Source organism: Polypterus senegalus, chromosome 9 (genome assembly GCF_016835505.1).
Source record: "Polypterus senegalus isolate Bchr_013 chromosome 9, ASM1683550v1, whole genome shotgun sequence".
Classification (NCBI taxonomy): Eukaryota; Metazoa; Chordata; class Cladistia; order Polypteriformes; family Polypteridae; genus Polypterus; species Polypterus senegalus.
Window position 1 is genome coordinate 12,828,827 of NC_053162.1, and position 16,858 is coordinate 12,845,684.

The following is a 16,858-nucleotide window of genomic DNA, read 5'->3' on the forward strand; positions in this document are numbered from 1 at the left end:
CAAGCGATAGATTTGGCAACACCACTGCAAGTAGAGCCGCAGATAACAATTACTCATTTTATAAAAAAAACTAATAAACTTAATAATATAGGTTTAAAGATAGATTAAATTATAAAATTCCAATCAGCCTTTTCTTTTTAAGTTACTGTCTATATTATTACGCAGGTAGGGCACTTTATTGTATGATACCAGGTTGCTAATTCAGTTCTTTTTGCTGAGAGATATTGCAGCCATGTGTCAAACACTTAACCAGTGCATCACCTCTGATAATATGGAACTAATGTGTACTACACCTGTAAAATGTTCTGGGGTGACATTAAAAAGGAGAAAAAAAACACTGTTTTTGCAGTCAAGTTTTGGAAAGTAATGTAGGCTATGGACTAATGTCCTGAAGTGTAAAAACACAGAATTGCAAGCTTGGTTCCATTTTTGTCTCACTTTGTGAACCTAAATACAGTAATTCTGTCAAAGTGACTGTATTGCTGTATGTCCATAAAGTACTTTGGAGTTTCATGAAGTAATGTTCAGTGGTGTGCAACGTCAACTTTGTTTTTTCAGTTTTACATATTCCATGATGTTTTCTTAAGTTGTCTTGATAGCCACAAAACTGCAAAAATTTATTCTCACATGCCATTATTGTTTATTCATTTGCAATGTTTGCATAGTGCCTGAGTTCACTTCTTTGAATTTGTTTTCTTCTCTTTTTATATTATCGATTAGTTATTTGTCTTTTCTAGCACGTGTTTGTATATCTGGCATATGTATATTTCAGGTACTTAGGGCTATCTTCTGGATGTACTTGTCTCTTAGATAAAGCATAAGTTTAGGATTATTTTATGTACTATGTTCATATTTTTTGTTCTATGTTAAATTCACTTCACCTCCAGTATCACCAAGTTTATTTTCTACACCTGAAAAGGATAAAGTGGGGGGTTGTGTGTAGCTGAGGCACTAAGCCGTAGGTCTATGAAGTGAGGCAGTAACAGATAGAAAAGGTCTGAGGACATGTCAGCTTAGCTGTCTGGTTTTTGTTATGTATTTTACACCTTGGTCACTAAGAGAATGTGAGAATTTCCGGTTAAGCTTTACACTACTTTCCCTCTGTTTGTCAGTAAAACATTTGGAAGTTTGTTTTTATGATCTGATAGTAATGATATAATAACCAAACTGAAGTTTCTTTGGGAAATGGATGAATTTCATCGCAACAGGAACACAATTTTAGTTAATTTAGTTTGCATGGATTGAATACAGTGATAGCATCTATTATCCCCTGAGAAACCTTATCCTGATAGATCAGTTGAGCACTCCCTGTATTTGACATGGTGCAAACACCAATGCTTGGATATGCTTGGATATGTCAAAAATAAAACTATGTAAAGTTTGAAATATTTTCTTGCATTTCACTATTGATATGAAATGATATCTGTATATATTTCTGTATACTTTAGAGCACTGATTAGCATTACTTCTTCATTGATCCAGCATCTTTGTTTTGAATCCCTTGCCCAGTTGCTATATCTGTGGAGTTTCTATGTTCTTTCTGTGTATGGATAATTTTTTTCTCCTTGTATTCCATTTTTATTTCATATTTTAAGTGATATTCATGGAAGTAATTAACAGTCCTTAATTGGCCTTATGTGAGTGAAAGTGCTACTTTGTGCCAGATTTGGTTCTGGTCTTGTGCGGGATTAAGAAGTTTTGAGAGGGTTATAGTGCTTTATATGGAGACTTTTAGTCAGAAGTGCATAATAGAAAATATATTTCTACTTCTAGGCATTTAGACAGTTGTACTGCCCACTGAAATACTTCCAGTTTAGTTTGTTTACCGCTTTCACTACATGGGAACTTCTTTCTTTGAATTGTAAGAATTCAGTTTCTTTGTTTGTCTCTCTCTTTGTAATCAAAACATAATCAACAACTCAATGCTGCAAATAACTATCTCCCATCAAAATGAGTGTACTTTAAATCCAAGACCTGAATTTTACATTAATCTTGGTGGTGTGGACTTTTAGCGGTTGTGATTTCGGACTTTAAAAATCAAACCTACTTCAATCCGCAGTGCAGGTACTGTGTTTAATCTGGTCAATAAAGCTGCCAGTATATATATAGTTTATCCATTTAACTGATCTGGATTTTTAGAAATATGCTGGCTTAAAATAAAAATTAAACTGCAGGGCACGATTTTAACTGTAAGCAAAGTGTTTGAGGTCTGTCAAACGCCCTTATTCTTAATAATGCTTAGTTAAATTTGTAAGAATCCTGCACTTTAAATTCTGTTTCTGCAGGCTGACAATTGATAGAATCCTGCTAATGTAGAATAAAGTCAATGTGATGCAAGAGAGTATTTGTACTTTTGCCAATCAGGCTGTTCGGTAATAAAACAGTTTTGCAAGAACTTTATAGCATATTTTGTTTTTGTTGTAAGCATTTTTCATTTTATCTTAATGATTATTTTCTTACTTCTTCAGTGTTTTTTTCTTATTTAATTGTTAATGGACAGTGCCTTTTGAATTTTCCACTCAGGGATAATAAAGATCACCTTGACCTTGAAAAATGAAATTCCATATAGATTGGTACTGCAATAAATTATTTTTTGATCATAATGATGTTCTGAGTAAGCAAATCATTTAATATCCTCATTTTAGCAAGGTTTGATACATGAAACTTTCATTCTTTGTGTTTATGTTTTGTGACATTTTTGAAATTTAAATGAATTTTCTTCATTCAACAATGGACTATTGCGACTATTGAGCCAGTTCACTTTTAGATTTAGTTTTTTGATTTTTGTAGTAAAGGTTAGTCCAAGAATGTATTGTGTTTGAAATAAGCATTACTCTTATATTGTAGGTTGTTTTAGAAGAAGTAATTCAGTATTCTTGACTGCCTACCTCTCTGCCTTGCATTAAGGCAGGCTATAGGCTGTTTAACACATTCCTTCTATTAAACCCCACAATTAAAATCTGCGTCTTTTAAATTGTTTACCTTTTCTTGAAGGACAGTAGGAAGGGTATGAATATTGTGATATTAATATAATTTAAAAATGGAGATCTAGAAAATTAGAATCAAGTTTAAAAAGGAATAATGTAATTTATTACAGTACAATTTACAGCATACACAGTGGGAAAGAATAACTTTGTTTTCAGTCTTGGCAAGAGAGTTCCTACAGGTACATTTTAATTGAAGTTCTGCATGAATTACATACAATTTTACATACCATTTTTTAAACAATACACTTGATTAAAAAATATTGCTGCTTTCTCAGTAATATCAAGAGTGTGTTTTAATGATTAAGAGTTATACATTTGCAGGTTTTTGTATCTCATCCTCACCAAAGCATTTGCAAAATGCGTAACCCAAAACTATAGTGATACCGAAGTAAGTAACATATTTGAGTTGTGAGACACACTGTTACATCCCACTGAATTTAGCTTTCACAATCTCCTACAATCTCTCTAATGAGAGCAGAGCTACTTTCATTTTAAAGGTATTACAAAATGTGCATTTAATAGCAGAAAATTATAAAATTTCTCAGTTTATGTGAAAGTGATTTAAAATGTAATTTTCAAACCATAACCCTGTCTTGAAAATTAATCAGAATGATAATTATGTTGAAGATTTAATTGTTAGAGCGTACGGTCACACATTGAAGATGTCAGCTATGTTTCTTACTAATATGTGGCATTTTATGACTTCATAAATGAAGAAATCCTGCTGTAGATTTTCTCTTCCAGTTCTCTTACACCTCTGTTCCAACTCAGACATTTGAGTCTTGCTCTCCTGTTCAATCTTCTTAAATAAACAGAGAGTTATGGTCATTGGGCGTGATTTCTTTCTAGTTTTGTCCCCATTCTGTGGTACAATTAATTTTGAAGTTTTTCACGTAATGCTGTAAACTTTGTATTGGAAAAGTTTTAAGTCTTACAGCAGATGCATACATTTGTGTGATATCATTAGTGTAGTGATTTATGTCACAGCTTCACTCTGTGTTAGTAGAACTGCAAACTGACCCTTTTCCTTTGCAGGTCTGTTAAGGAGAAAGGTGAATGATACATGTACAGTAGATGTAATGAATCCTTTAAATTTGAGAGCTTAACAGTTTCTTCAGTTAATTGCGTTTTGAGTGTCAGAGTGAAAATCATAAGGGAAGTGAATCTGCATATTAATGTCCAATGTTAGTTTTTTCTTGTTTCATATGCCTGATAAATAATAATTAGTCAATGAGGCAGCACATTTCAGTGTATTTTCAGCTTTTCACATTAATGTGAAAGACATCAAAAAAGCTGTACATTTCGGCAATACAGGTTTTATTTACAAGTGTAATTCTGTTTTTATTTCTCACTGCTTCAGTGATTGTTTATTGCTCCAATCATGTGTTTTGTTTTAGTTGGGAAAAAGAAAATTCTATATGTAATATACTTGCATGCAATTTAAAACATAATATTCTTAAATCTTTTTGTATTAAAAAATATATCTTACAGAAATATGTTCTGTTTTATGGAAGAAAAACTTTATTTCAAGTAAATGTTTAAACATATAGGTTGACCCAGTGAAAAGAAGCTGTTTGTGCATTGTAAATTTTAGTTGACAGTTTTTAAGTTTTATTACCTACTGGTTTTCAATTTATGCCACTGAATTCTATCAGATTTTGCTCTCCAAGTGTTATTATTTCCATTTTTTTTTCTACTAGTCATGGTCTTACCTTTATAATAGAAAGTCAACTTGAATCTGAGTAAGCCCTCTACTAATGCCATCTTTCAACCTCTCTCCTCTACTCTGCTATATCTAGATTGTACAGTATCTACAACTCCTTGATACAATTAATTCTGCAAGGCAATTGCAGACTGTTTTAACTGCATTTGTACCTATTAATAATTTAGTTGTTAGTGCAAAAGAGAATACAGTTGCTGAATGATATCCAGATTTTGGAAGTTACTGGTCTAACATGTCTGTGGGATAGATTGTGTTGATCTTTTGCCAGTCTGTCTGTATATGTATCTGTCATGGTACCGTGCCAATGTGCCTGTCAGTTATATATTGACTTTCTACCTGTATTTATGTGCTGATTTAGTTGGAAAGTGTTGAAGTCATAAACGACCATCCGTCCATTATCCAACCCGCTATATCCTAACTACAGGGTCATGGGGGGTCTGCTGGAGCCAATCCCAGCCAACACAGGGCGCAAGGCAGGAAATAAACCCTGGGCAGGGTGTCAGCCCACCGCAGGACACACACACACACACACACACACACACACACGCTAGGGACAATTTAGAATTGCCAATGCACCTAACCTGCATATCTAAACATCTCAGGACAAATGCATTTAAATGTAACATGTACTATCCCATCTTCACAAGTTGGTATATAGTATATATGCAGCTTTGGACATGCGGCAGTGATATTTCCTACATTATGATGATTTGTATTGTTCTACTGGTGACTGCTGTCTTAGAGGAAAAGCATCAATCACACATGATTTATTTGGCTGATAACATGAGAGAATTTAGCGTGAATGACCCAAGACATTAATGACAATTCAATTTTTTATTGGTTTTGTTAGAATATGGTTTTTGTATGCTGTGAACTAGCACTCTGCCCAAGGCTTTTTTCAGTCTTCCACCCAGTCCTGCTGGGCCCCCTGAGGATATGAAATGGATTTAAGCAGGTTTGAGTATTTTATATTTGTTGTTTGTGCTGATTACATGGGGACAACAAGGTGTTACAACTGTAAGTTTGCCTTAGATAAGCATGGACTTGGATTCAAATCTTTATCTGATTATAGTCTTTGCAGAGTTTGCTATTTGTATCTTTATCCAGGTAGATTTTCCAGTAATATTACAATTTCCTTCATCATGCCAAAGACATGCAGTTTAAGATTCTTGGAATTAAAGCTGGCCTGTTGAACTAGAATAACACACAGTGGTCTTGAACTCAATCCCAAAGTTTCCTGTGTTGCAGCTGATACTGCAAACAAAGATTCTGGTTCTCAGAGACCCAGTAATTAAAAAATGTGTTTCATTTCTGCAAATCTGCTGGTTAAATCAGTTACTGGGGTAATTTATGCTTTTAATTGACATATTAAAATGCTGATGGTTGGCTATATTTACAGTCCATATATCCATTCTTAAGGCACTTAATCCAATTAAGATTCACATTGTTGGAACCTAATGCATAACTAGAACCAGCTCTACACAGGACAGAAGTTCATCGTAGGGCACACTCACCCACGCTGAGACAGTGTATTAACAACTAACCTAACACACATTACTTTTGGATGTGAGAAGAGAACCTCAAGAAAAATGGAGACAGGCATAAAAACCAGTATCTCAACATGTAAGCACAGAATTCAGTGCCTGTATTTGTTTATGTTCAGGCAGGGGATGCATATAACTTGGTACATTTTATAAACATTGTTTTCATGGCTTCAGATGTTTTGTCCTTATCTGAAGTGGAACTTTCTTTCAACTGACGGTAATGTGGTTAAATTCTGATTTATACTGCCATTGTCCTTCAGCGGAGAGAACTTTTGTTATTTTAAAAATTATGTAATTTGTAAATAAATGACTAATTTCCCATTAGTATATTGAGGCAATGTATAAGGAATATTTATAGATATCAGAAGCATTAAAAATCTATACGTGTCATCAGTGTTTACAAATGTTTTTCCTTTAAAAGTTTGGCTTTATATTACACCTTTTATACAGAAATACATCTTAAAAATGCAGTTTGTTAGCTATGCCATCATAGTCTTTATTAATTTAAAGTGTTGCAAGTCATGATTTCAACTGGATTTATCTGAATCTTAAATTTTACAGTGATTATAATGCACTTGAGCTTTATTCCTTATGCTAGAACAAATTTATTTTCCTTTAAGTATAAGGGCCATCTTTCTTTTGTTCTTTTGTTTCTACCCCCCACCTTCCTGGCCGTCTCTCGCTCCCTTCATCCCTCTCTCTGTAATCCTCAAAAGCCACCCCCTGTTCCTTGGTAACAGCTGAATCCCTGGCAGCCGCCACAGTCCTGCCAGCCCGTGGCTCTTGTGGCTTGGTGTCATTCACTGTTGTCCATATGGTGAGGCTGAAAGAGCTTCTCTAGAGAGTTGTTAACACTGCGTGGTCTGACCTCCTCACACCCCCACAGCTCCCAGAGTTCACCCATGTGCAAATGTTGGCTATTTTTTCATATTTAATGAAGTTTGATCATAAGCATTATTTCAAGTGATTGACTGCTCAAGGCCATCTTTATTATTTTATTTTATTTGTTGGTACTGTTTCCTTTGCAGTCTAATTGATAAAGCCTTTTTCTGTTCTTCATCTGTCTCTTATTTCTTCAGGGCATTCCTCTAATATGGTCTGTTGTAGTTAATACTCAAGATTTATTGGTCCCATTAGAAATATAAATTATCTCCTTTTTCTTTCCACAGGAAACACTACAGACTTTGACCAAGTTTTGTTTCCCCTTCAATGTCGACAGGTACTGTTATCATTTCAAACTTCATAAAGGGAATCTGTCTTAAAACCACTGCTGAAAATAAAAGTCACATATTAGCTTAATGTTCTGTCTCTCTAATGATGATTTAAAGTGTTCATGTGCAGGGAATATTTGGAGTGTTTTTTTTTTCTTGCTGTCCATTTTAGTATGCAGAAAAAATTAAGAGTTCAAGTAATCTGATTAGTTACAGGTGAAAGCTTGTGACCTCAGAAGATTTCCACTTTCCTTGAGTATAATGCTCTTGAAAGTAAAAGTATTTTTAGAGAAGTTAACACAGTTTTGGTAGGAAATGAAAATAATAAATGTTTGAAATATTGTGTTAATTAGCTTGGAATGCATATGTAATCCTTTTTGTGCACTCATTTTTCCATGTATCCATTAACATAATGTTTTATTTTGTTACTTTCCAAGATTGAAGGTAGTGTGTAATAAAAAATCAACACACCTGACATACCTTTGCACAATATTGTAATACCAGCTATCTCCAGTCCTTATTGAGCGTATCATTATTATGAAATAAATACCATTTGTCTATTTTACAGTGAAAGAGAAAAGACAGGTTATAGATTGATTAATAATCTAAACATCCATCCATTTATTTAGCAGTCTTCATTCATTTTAAGTTCATTGAAGGCTGAGAATTTTCTGACGTCATTGTGTACATGACAGAAATCAAGACTGAACAGGTTACATGTTTGTCGCATGGCACACTTCCATATCTCAGGCCAGTTTACAGTTGCCAGTTCTTCTGTCCTGCATGGATTCTGGATGAAAACCAGATTACCTGAAGAAAAGAACACTTAAGAGAGTGACTGGACCAGAGATTTAAACCGAGTTTTGAGGAGTTATAATATAGTAGTGCTAACCACTGTGCCATACCGCTGCTCTGGAATAATAATAATTTATTTTATGTGCTGCTTCCAGGCTCAACATAGAACACTAATATTACATATATTTTATTCATACATTTTTATTTCTCTTTCAAAAATTAGCATGAATAAAATGCGTTATTCAAGGTCAGCAGATCTATTATCATGATGCTAATTTTACTTGCACTTTTTTTTTTTTAATATATTGTTAGTTTCAAATATTTGGATATTAGTTGCATTTAACTTCAGTCCTTACCTTGAATAATGTCTTAATTCAGTATTAGATAATTTATCTCTTTATTATAATCTGTGCATGTTATTCATGGCTATATCTCCAAACAACATGTGTTTCAAGATAATCTTTTAATATAGTTGTTTTTTGCAACTGTTCCCTTGTTCCTCAGCTGTGGTTTTATTATCTGAAGTACATTTTAACATGTAGTAAAGCTTTTTAGTTTCTTAAAAGATATTATTGTTTCTGAAGTGTAGAGTTGGTATTCCTTTGGGATTTGCAAGTAAGAGTTTCATTTATCCACCTGAGTTAAGAAAATCAAGGGTCTTAAAGCATTCCCACTTCAACAGTCAGATAATAGAGGAGGAAAGGTATACATGTTGTGAGGTTTAAAAGTTCCTTCTAGTTCAAGATGTGTGATAGCTCGAGGATGTAATTTTGAACCCTGCAATGCAGCAGTGCTTGAAACTCTAAATAGGAAGTGCAGTAAACTGAGGTACATAAAATTCATTTCCGAAAAAGCAGTCTGCTATTTAATTAGAGCAGATGTGTACTTTATTAAATATTAAGCCATCTTTTGAAGATCTGATAAAGAAAGGTATGATACTATAATGGAGATGCAAAGATAATAGGAAATAAACATTTTTTTTTTTTAAAACTATTATGATCTAACATATCTTCTTATATAATTTGCCACCATGGCTGTCCGTTTGTCTGTCCAGGAAATTTGGTTAACATATACTACGTGACGTCTACTATCCGATTTCAGGGTGATGATTCACCTTCAAGGGTATTCCACTTTTTATTTTCATTTTATTTTATTGTAGAATCAATTCTCAGCAATGGCCAGCAAGTGTATGGACGCCGTTCTCATCCATACCACCTTCGTCGTCACTTCCCCTTCCTCTTCGTATCTTAAATTATTCTTCAGGCAGATTGAAGTCTTATGTACCAGCTTAAGTGAAAAATATTTGTTAAAAAAATAACTACAGCCTTAGTGCTTCAGTTAAGAAGATAATTAATGCTTGGGGCTGTTAATCAAATATACTTTATTAGCTGATGATCAGGACATGCCACCCCCTGATCAAAAAACTAAATCTTTAGAAGTTTGGTCTTGAGCATTCAGGTGGTAACATCATGTCTTAGACAAAAGATGTCAGTTTTGAAATGGCCATCCCAGCAAGTTCAGTCCATTCAGTGCACCTACAAATTACAAAGAGCCCAGAGCTACATCCTTGAATATGATAAATATTTGGCCTTTGATTGTTATGAGCTGTAATATTTATGGCACTTCATGTAAGATAGGTTTGCAGTGTTGCATCTGAATGAAGAATAAGACATATGGAAGTATACCATTTAAAAGTGGAAACAAAAATTAGTTTGTTTGGTTATAATGCAGCAGATCAGTGTTATGATCATTACAAGAAATTCACACTAATTATCAAACATTGTGGTGGAGGAATTAGAATTTGTTTTTTATTCGATGCCTCAAGGCCTAGACACCTTATCACTTGCCTGTTGATAAATTTCCCTTTATATTAGACTATTGTAGAGAACGATTTAAGACTGGCTTTCTGATAGCTAAAATTTGGATGAATTTGTATTAAACAACAGGTCAATGATCCCAAGCATGGCATTAGATCTACAGCTGAATACCTGAAAAGGAAAACAATATTTCTTTGTGTTTCCAGCAACACTTGACCTCAAAGTCCTCAAAGAATGCAGCACAGAATTCTAAAATGTACCCAAAAGTGGTCAAAGTGTCCACTAGAGAAGGTAAAGACCGTCAAAATCCTTAGCTAGTCATACACAAGGGTAAAAGAAAAGAATCTTTATAAATAAAAGATATATTATGAACAAAAATGCTTTGTCACATGAAGTTCCAAGGGTCACAAATAGCAAACACAGTTCCAAAATGAAATGCAAGAGAATAGTTGAAAACCAGACCAAAACAGGTCAGAAAATAATGAAAAATCAGTAATTATCAAAAATAGCAATACATACAAGTGAGCTCACCAACCACTGGTTTAAAGGCAGAGGGCAGTCGCTTGACAGTGATAGCCAGGTGACCCTGCCTCTTGAGGACCCAACCACAAAACACAAGGAACATAGTAAAAGATATATAGACATGTAGGAAATAAATGATCAACAATATTAACAGAAACAAAATAATCAAAAATGAACAAAACAGACATAAAAGAGGAATTTGAACATTTGCCATGGGGAAACACATGTAGCAGTTTCTGAAACAGGCCCTTAAGAAAACTATGTGTGAACAAAGTGTTCTCAAACATCAGTGAACTAATGCAGTTTTATAAGCAGGAGTTGGCTAAAATCCCTCCTATATGATATAAGAGGTTGAAAAACATATGCAGAAAATGATAATTTCCTATTTGATAATACAGTAGTGACCAAATGTTTTGGCAGTGATACAAATGTTGTGTTGTGCAAAATTTGTGGCTTCAGTTTTTGCGGTGGCAATTTACATTGTTTTTATATTATTGTGCAGAGTGATCAGATGCATATTAATTCACTGCAAAATTCTTTATTAGCATAAAAAGTTAACTTTATCAGAAAGCTAATTTTTACTTATTTTGTCCTTGGCATAAAATGATCAGCTAAAAAGGTCCTTCAAGCACCCAGGACCGTCTCCTCCTGAAGAGTCAGCTACAGAATCATGTTGCCACCAGTGCAAAGCTTGCTCAGTATTGGCAGCAGATGGGTTTGAGCGCTGAAGAGGCAAAGACTTTTGGACAGCGGCCTTATGCAAAGAAGGGCAGCAAAGAAGCCACTTCCTTCCAAGAAAAACATCAAAGACAGACTGAAATTCTGCAGGAAGAACAAGGATTAGGCAGCAGAAGACCGGTGCAAAGTTATTTTTCTGGTTGAATCCTCCTTCAGACTGTTTGGGATACCGGGAAAATTGATTGTCCTGAGAAGGAAAAGGTGAACGCTACCATGAGTCCTGTGTCATGCCAACATTGAATCATCCTGAGACAATCCATGTATGGGGTTGCTTCTCATCCAAGGGAGTGGACCCTCTCACAAGTTTGCCCAAGAACACTGCCATAAATAAAGAATGGTATCAAAATGTCCTCCAAGAGCAACTTCTCCCAACAATCCAGGCACAATTTGGTGATGATCTGTGTATTTTCTAGCATGATAGAGCACCATGTCACAAGGATAACAAAGTGACTTGACGATCATAACATACAGTATAAAATGAATAAAAAAAAATAAATAAAAAAATCCTTTTACACTTACAAAATGTTTATAATTGTTCTTGAGTATACCATCAAAACAAATTTTTGCTGTTGAACCATGGACCATGCACTTCCTTATATCTGTTTTTTTTTAACCAGTTGGCCTGCTTTTGTTTAATAAATAATGGCAATAATCTTGTGTGGCATTTTCACCTGATGTTTCATGCATCTGTTTCTGATTAGGTAATGGTTTGATAATTATTAGTTGTACCCAAATGTATACAACCAAGTAACTGACAGAGGCGCTTCTTTTGGTTTTCATATCACTATACATTTTCCTTTATAGAAAATTTGCTGAATGCAGTCAGTGATTTTTAAAAGTACATGAAATACTGATCTGTGCTGAAAATGTTACTTGTGTCATATATTTTTTTTGTTTTAAAGGGCTCCATGGTAACATTTATTGTGATAGCCATTATTATGAAATAAATGCTGACTTTTAACCTAACGTTTGTGTAATAAGCAGACAGTCATCAGTTTATATAGTAACTTTCATTGTCTACAAAATTAGTTAGCAAAAACCTGTTACAGAATGCATTAAGTGAGCACTAATAAACATTCTAAAGGTAACCTTTGGAATGTTGGAAATAAAGAAGCAATGCTAATGAACGTGAGAGGGTAAGCTCAATGAAGACATCCTATATGATTTTATTTTTTTTTATATAATACACACAGATCCGCCTATCAGAATCTGATGCTGAATTCGACACATATCGTAACTGGTAATTTTACAAGGGTGTTTCAAACCATGGCTGTGTGTCATAGTGGTTAAGGCTTTAAATTTTTAAACCATCAGTGAGCAAGTGCTCCAATTGGATAAACAAAAAAAAAATTGCAAGAAATTTTATCTCAAATGTTGCTAAGTTGCCATAGATAAAGGCATCAGCCAAATAAGTAAATGTAACGTTATTTAAACACTTTTTGTAATTGAAAAATTTATTAGTTTATGCTTTGACACAACATTCTTGTGTGAGTTTTTTATATTTTAAAGGAAAAATGTTCTTATGAGAACATTTAGTGCATTCATGCATAGAATGAAATTGAGCAATTCTTCTGCAATTGAAAAGTGCTGGACGTTTAACACTATGCCAACTTTTTAGTCTGGACCTCTTAACACACAGGTCAGCGCCTAAAGATCAAAGAGTGATATGTAAACACAACTATACTGAAATTACTTATGTCCTAAGTTGTCATCTAGTCATTTAAAAAAACTCTATAAACTTTTTAGTAAGGGATGGGTGATCCATAAGCAAAAACCTTCTGTGTTTTAGACTGGTGAATGCATATTGGAGCATTCGATACTGCTTGGTAGGCCATGTACATCTATCCATGATTTACTGGATGCCAAAGACTGCTCATCTTTAGAGCTGTGTGTGCACAAATGAGTTCTGCTTGTATTTTAATAATGTAAAAGTGAAATCCAGTAACTCTCCTTCTTCTATCGCTTGCTGGTGATGGCCTTTCTTTATTTTTTGTCATCCAAACTTTTCTTTGGTTTAAAATATTTTACATGTTGACATCTGAGACTGTAGTTACAATTAGGTGATTTTTAATTTATTACACCAATTCTCAAATAATGTGCAATGATTTATGAAGCAAGAGAAAGACTGAGCCCCACACAGCAATTAAAAACACTTTCTTCAATCACAGTGACACTGTCAGACAAATAAGTTTCTTAATTAGTTTTAGTGTAGTACTTTAATGGTATTATTTAATTTAGATTTTGTTATTTTTTTCTATTACTTGTTAGTGTTTGTTTTTTTTACTGCAGTATTGCAAAGGCCTCACATCTCTTGAGAGTAGGATAAATTCATTTGTATTTAATTTAAAAGTATTTTAAAAGTAAAATGTAAGCTTTACTTGCAATAAATTTAAATACTTGAACAAGAGAGCCCCTTTATATTAGTATATTCAATATATGCATAATAGTATGTGCAAAATATGAATTTAATTATGTAATTCTTCTTACAATACCATTAAAAACACATTTTTGCAATATTAATGTGAATATTGTTTAGCTTAATGTATTCATTGTCAAGCACTTTCTTCCTTTTGGCACCACCACTCCTCCCAGGCAACCTTGTCCTCCTCCACCTGAGTAGGCCTCTGAATAGTGGTCGCTGGCTCCCTTTTATTGGCTACCCAGAAGTGCTCCAGGTGCTTGTTTGGCAACATCCGGCTGCACTTCCAAGTAAGATGAAACCAGTGCCCAAATGGGGCCAGCAGCTCCTGCTGCAGCACCCCCTGGCGGCGCCTGTGGAACCCCACAGAGCTGCACAGAACTCCAACCCCCATGAAGCCCTGGGGAAGTCAGAGGCACCGCTGCAACCCAGGGAGGCTGCCATCTAGTGTCCAGGGGAAGATACTGGGCTTCCCACCCTTGTCCCCCTGTCAGATGTGGTGAAGGGACGTCCCGGCCATACGTCACAGTATATAAAATCTCTAAAGAGTACAAAAATTACTAAGATTGCTTTAACATATTAAAGCCTTAAGAAATGTATATTTGTATTTCAGCTGCTCATCCTGCTTAAACACTGTGCTTTCCACTGTACAATTCACCTTGGATCCTTACATGCAACATGTTTGTCTTAATTGAAATGAACATTAAACAATCCATATAACTAATTTGTATTGATTTAATACAAAACATTTGCTTGCTACTATAATTTTCAGTCATAGATATTCAACATATAGAATCCAACTTGATATTAAGTCTGCACTTTTTGGCAACAACAGTTATTTGCCCAGGATTATGCTGCTCTATTACTAAAACAGAAAACAAGCCAACAAGCAAGAACATACACACTAGTACTGGGGGAATTTAAGCAAAACATCCATACAATCCATGGTCTTTTTCCTACTAGGGTAATGATGATATTTCTCCAAGTGAGACTTCAAATGTAGTATGTGTGAAAATAATTTAAAAAAATGTAACAGTAACATCAGTCCATATTCAATGATGGCAGTTATTCTGTAATTAAGATCAGGGTTTAAAAAGAAAAATTGCTTCCACTGTGTCTTTTAAAAATGTAATATACAGTATATATTTCAGTAAATTTAATGAAGTAATCATGAGTAATGGGTAGTTCGGGTTAACCCTCTGAGTAATCCAGCATTTATTTGGTTAGTCTGATACATTCACCAATACTTACATCATTTGCATAAAGAAAAACCAACATATAATGAAGCAATTTGTATCACTTGTTTGTGAAGCTGTCATATGCAAGGCATAATCAGAAATGTAAAATAGTCACATCTAAGACAGACCAAACCAGAACAATGGATTCTGAAAGTCTCTTATCAAAAATGAACAATTTTGAAAATACAGTTGTACCTTTAGGAAACATGGATGAGCTGTAATCCATTTCACTTGAGGTAATGTTTTCCTTAAAACTATGAAACGCAAAAGGTTTTAGTCTTCCTTCCTAAAATTATGTATGAGGATTTTGTGTCTGTATATTTACTTTCCATCATTAAATATGATTTATTTTGTACTCAAAGGTATATATGCTTTTTGCTATATGTTATGTTTATATATAAATGTATACATATGCAAAATGCACAATAATAAAACATTAGAACTTGCCTTTTTATGTAAGTGTAGTGTTTTACAGAATGTCTTAAGAGCACTGAAAGTGTAAACAATTAAAAGTAGGCACTGTGTAGCTGATAATTTATTGTACACACTCAATGAATTTCAGTTGGACGCAGCTTTGCAGCTGTGTTTTATTCCTTAGATTACCAGCCTTTTCATGCACCTGAACAGGAGATAATATTGTACTAGAGTAACCCATGAGTAATTTGAAGATATTTTAATGAATATCAATGTATTTGAATGAGCTTTGCATTCCACAGTCTGATGCTGAAAAAATAAATAGCAGTGTGAGGAAAAAGAGCAAAAGATTCTCTCTTTTGTTATCTATGTGGATAGTATACAACTGTCCTATTAGAAGACTCTTTTAGTTTCATTCAGAACTGGATAATAATAAAATAATATAAAGCCAGGAAGGTAAGAGACATAAATGAACACTCTTCTTTTAAATGGATTTATTTAATAATCTCTCATTTGGGATTCACTTGCTTAATTTCTCTCTGGCAGTTATTGAGCGCTGTCGCCCTCTGTAGGCACTAAATGAATCACTTGGTATAGTACTTTCTCCCTACCCCCCTTGTTGTGCATGTTTTTTTTCCCTTTCTTTTTAAACTTAGAAACTAAAAATTGAGACTTTTAAATCCAGAGGGACAGTGTTTATCCATTGGGACGCAAAGTGCAATTTTTTTTGGTAGATTATTAAAGAAGAACTTTTGAAGAAGACAGATATCTTTGTATTTTTCATAAAAAAATAAACTTTTTTTTTTTAACCAAGTATTCCATTTTATTTATTGGTTTAAGTTAATATTGTAAATGTGAACAAATTAATAATGGCTGTAGAATTATCAAGGGGGCATTGTTCAAAAAAAGGGTGACATTTACAAATTCTTTCGTTGTTTACATATATTTTCTCTTATTAAATCATTGAGGAGTTTTGTGACTTGCTCAGGTTTACATTGTGAGCCTACATTTAGGATTGAGCTGGCACCTTTACAGTTTAGGCACAATAACAATGTATTAATTACTTTCAGGCACTGGAAGGATTTTATATATTTTAAACTTAAAAGTACTTTTTGTAGTGATATGATTCATAAAAGAATGGGAAGAGTTCTACTGGACTGCCAACTAGTTACTGTGCTATCAGAAAATGAAGTCCCAGTATGTGTTATGGGCAAGTTAGGCTTCCTCTTAATTAATTTGGTAGCCCATTTTCTGAACCTATTTTTAGAAGCAGGGGAGGGAGTAACAAGGAGGTTTTGGGTTTGAGGTTAGGTTAAGATCATGTTGAGGCAATATTGGGGGGAGAGATAAGACAAGTCTTGGTTTGGATACCAGCCCATTGTAAGACATCTACTGTAGTTGACTCCATGAATTAAAAATACATTACATACTTAATGATCTTCAGTGATTG

The 16,858-nt window shown here is 34.1% G+C and overlaps 1 protein-coding gene across 7 annotated transcripts in view; it reads left to right on the top strand.

Moving 5' to 3' along the window:
* The window catches only part of dennd1a (DENN/MADD domain containing 1A), a 1,078,084-nt gene that overhangs the window by 202,330 nt on the left and 858,896 nt on the right, over window positions 1-16,858 (top strand). For all 7 annotated transcript variants that reach the window (XR_005634853.1, XM_039762706.1, XM_039762705.1 and 4 more), the window contains exon 4: window positions 7,424-7,473. Coding sequence is in view for 6 of the 7 variants with exons in the window: in XM_039762706.1 (XP_039618640.1) it covers window positions 7,424-7,473 (50 nt within the window). In the remaining variant the exon portion in view is untranslated. The remainder of the gene's footprint in view (window positions 1-7,423; window positions 7,474-16,858) is intronic.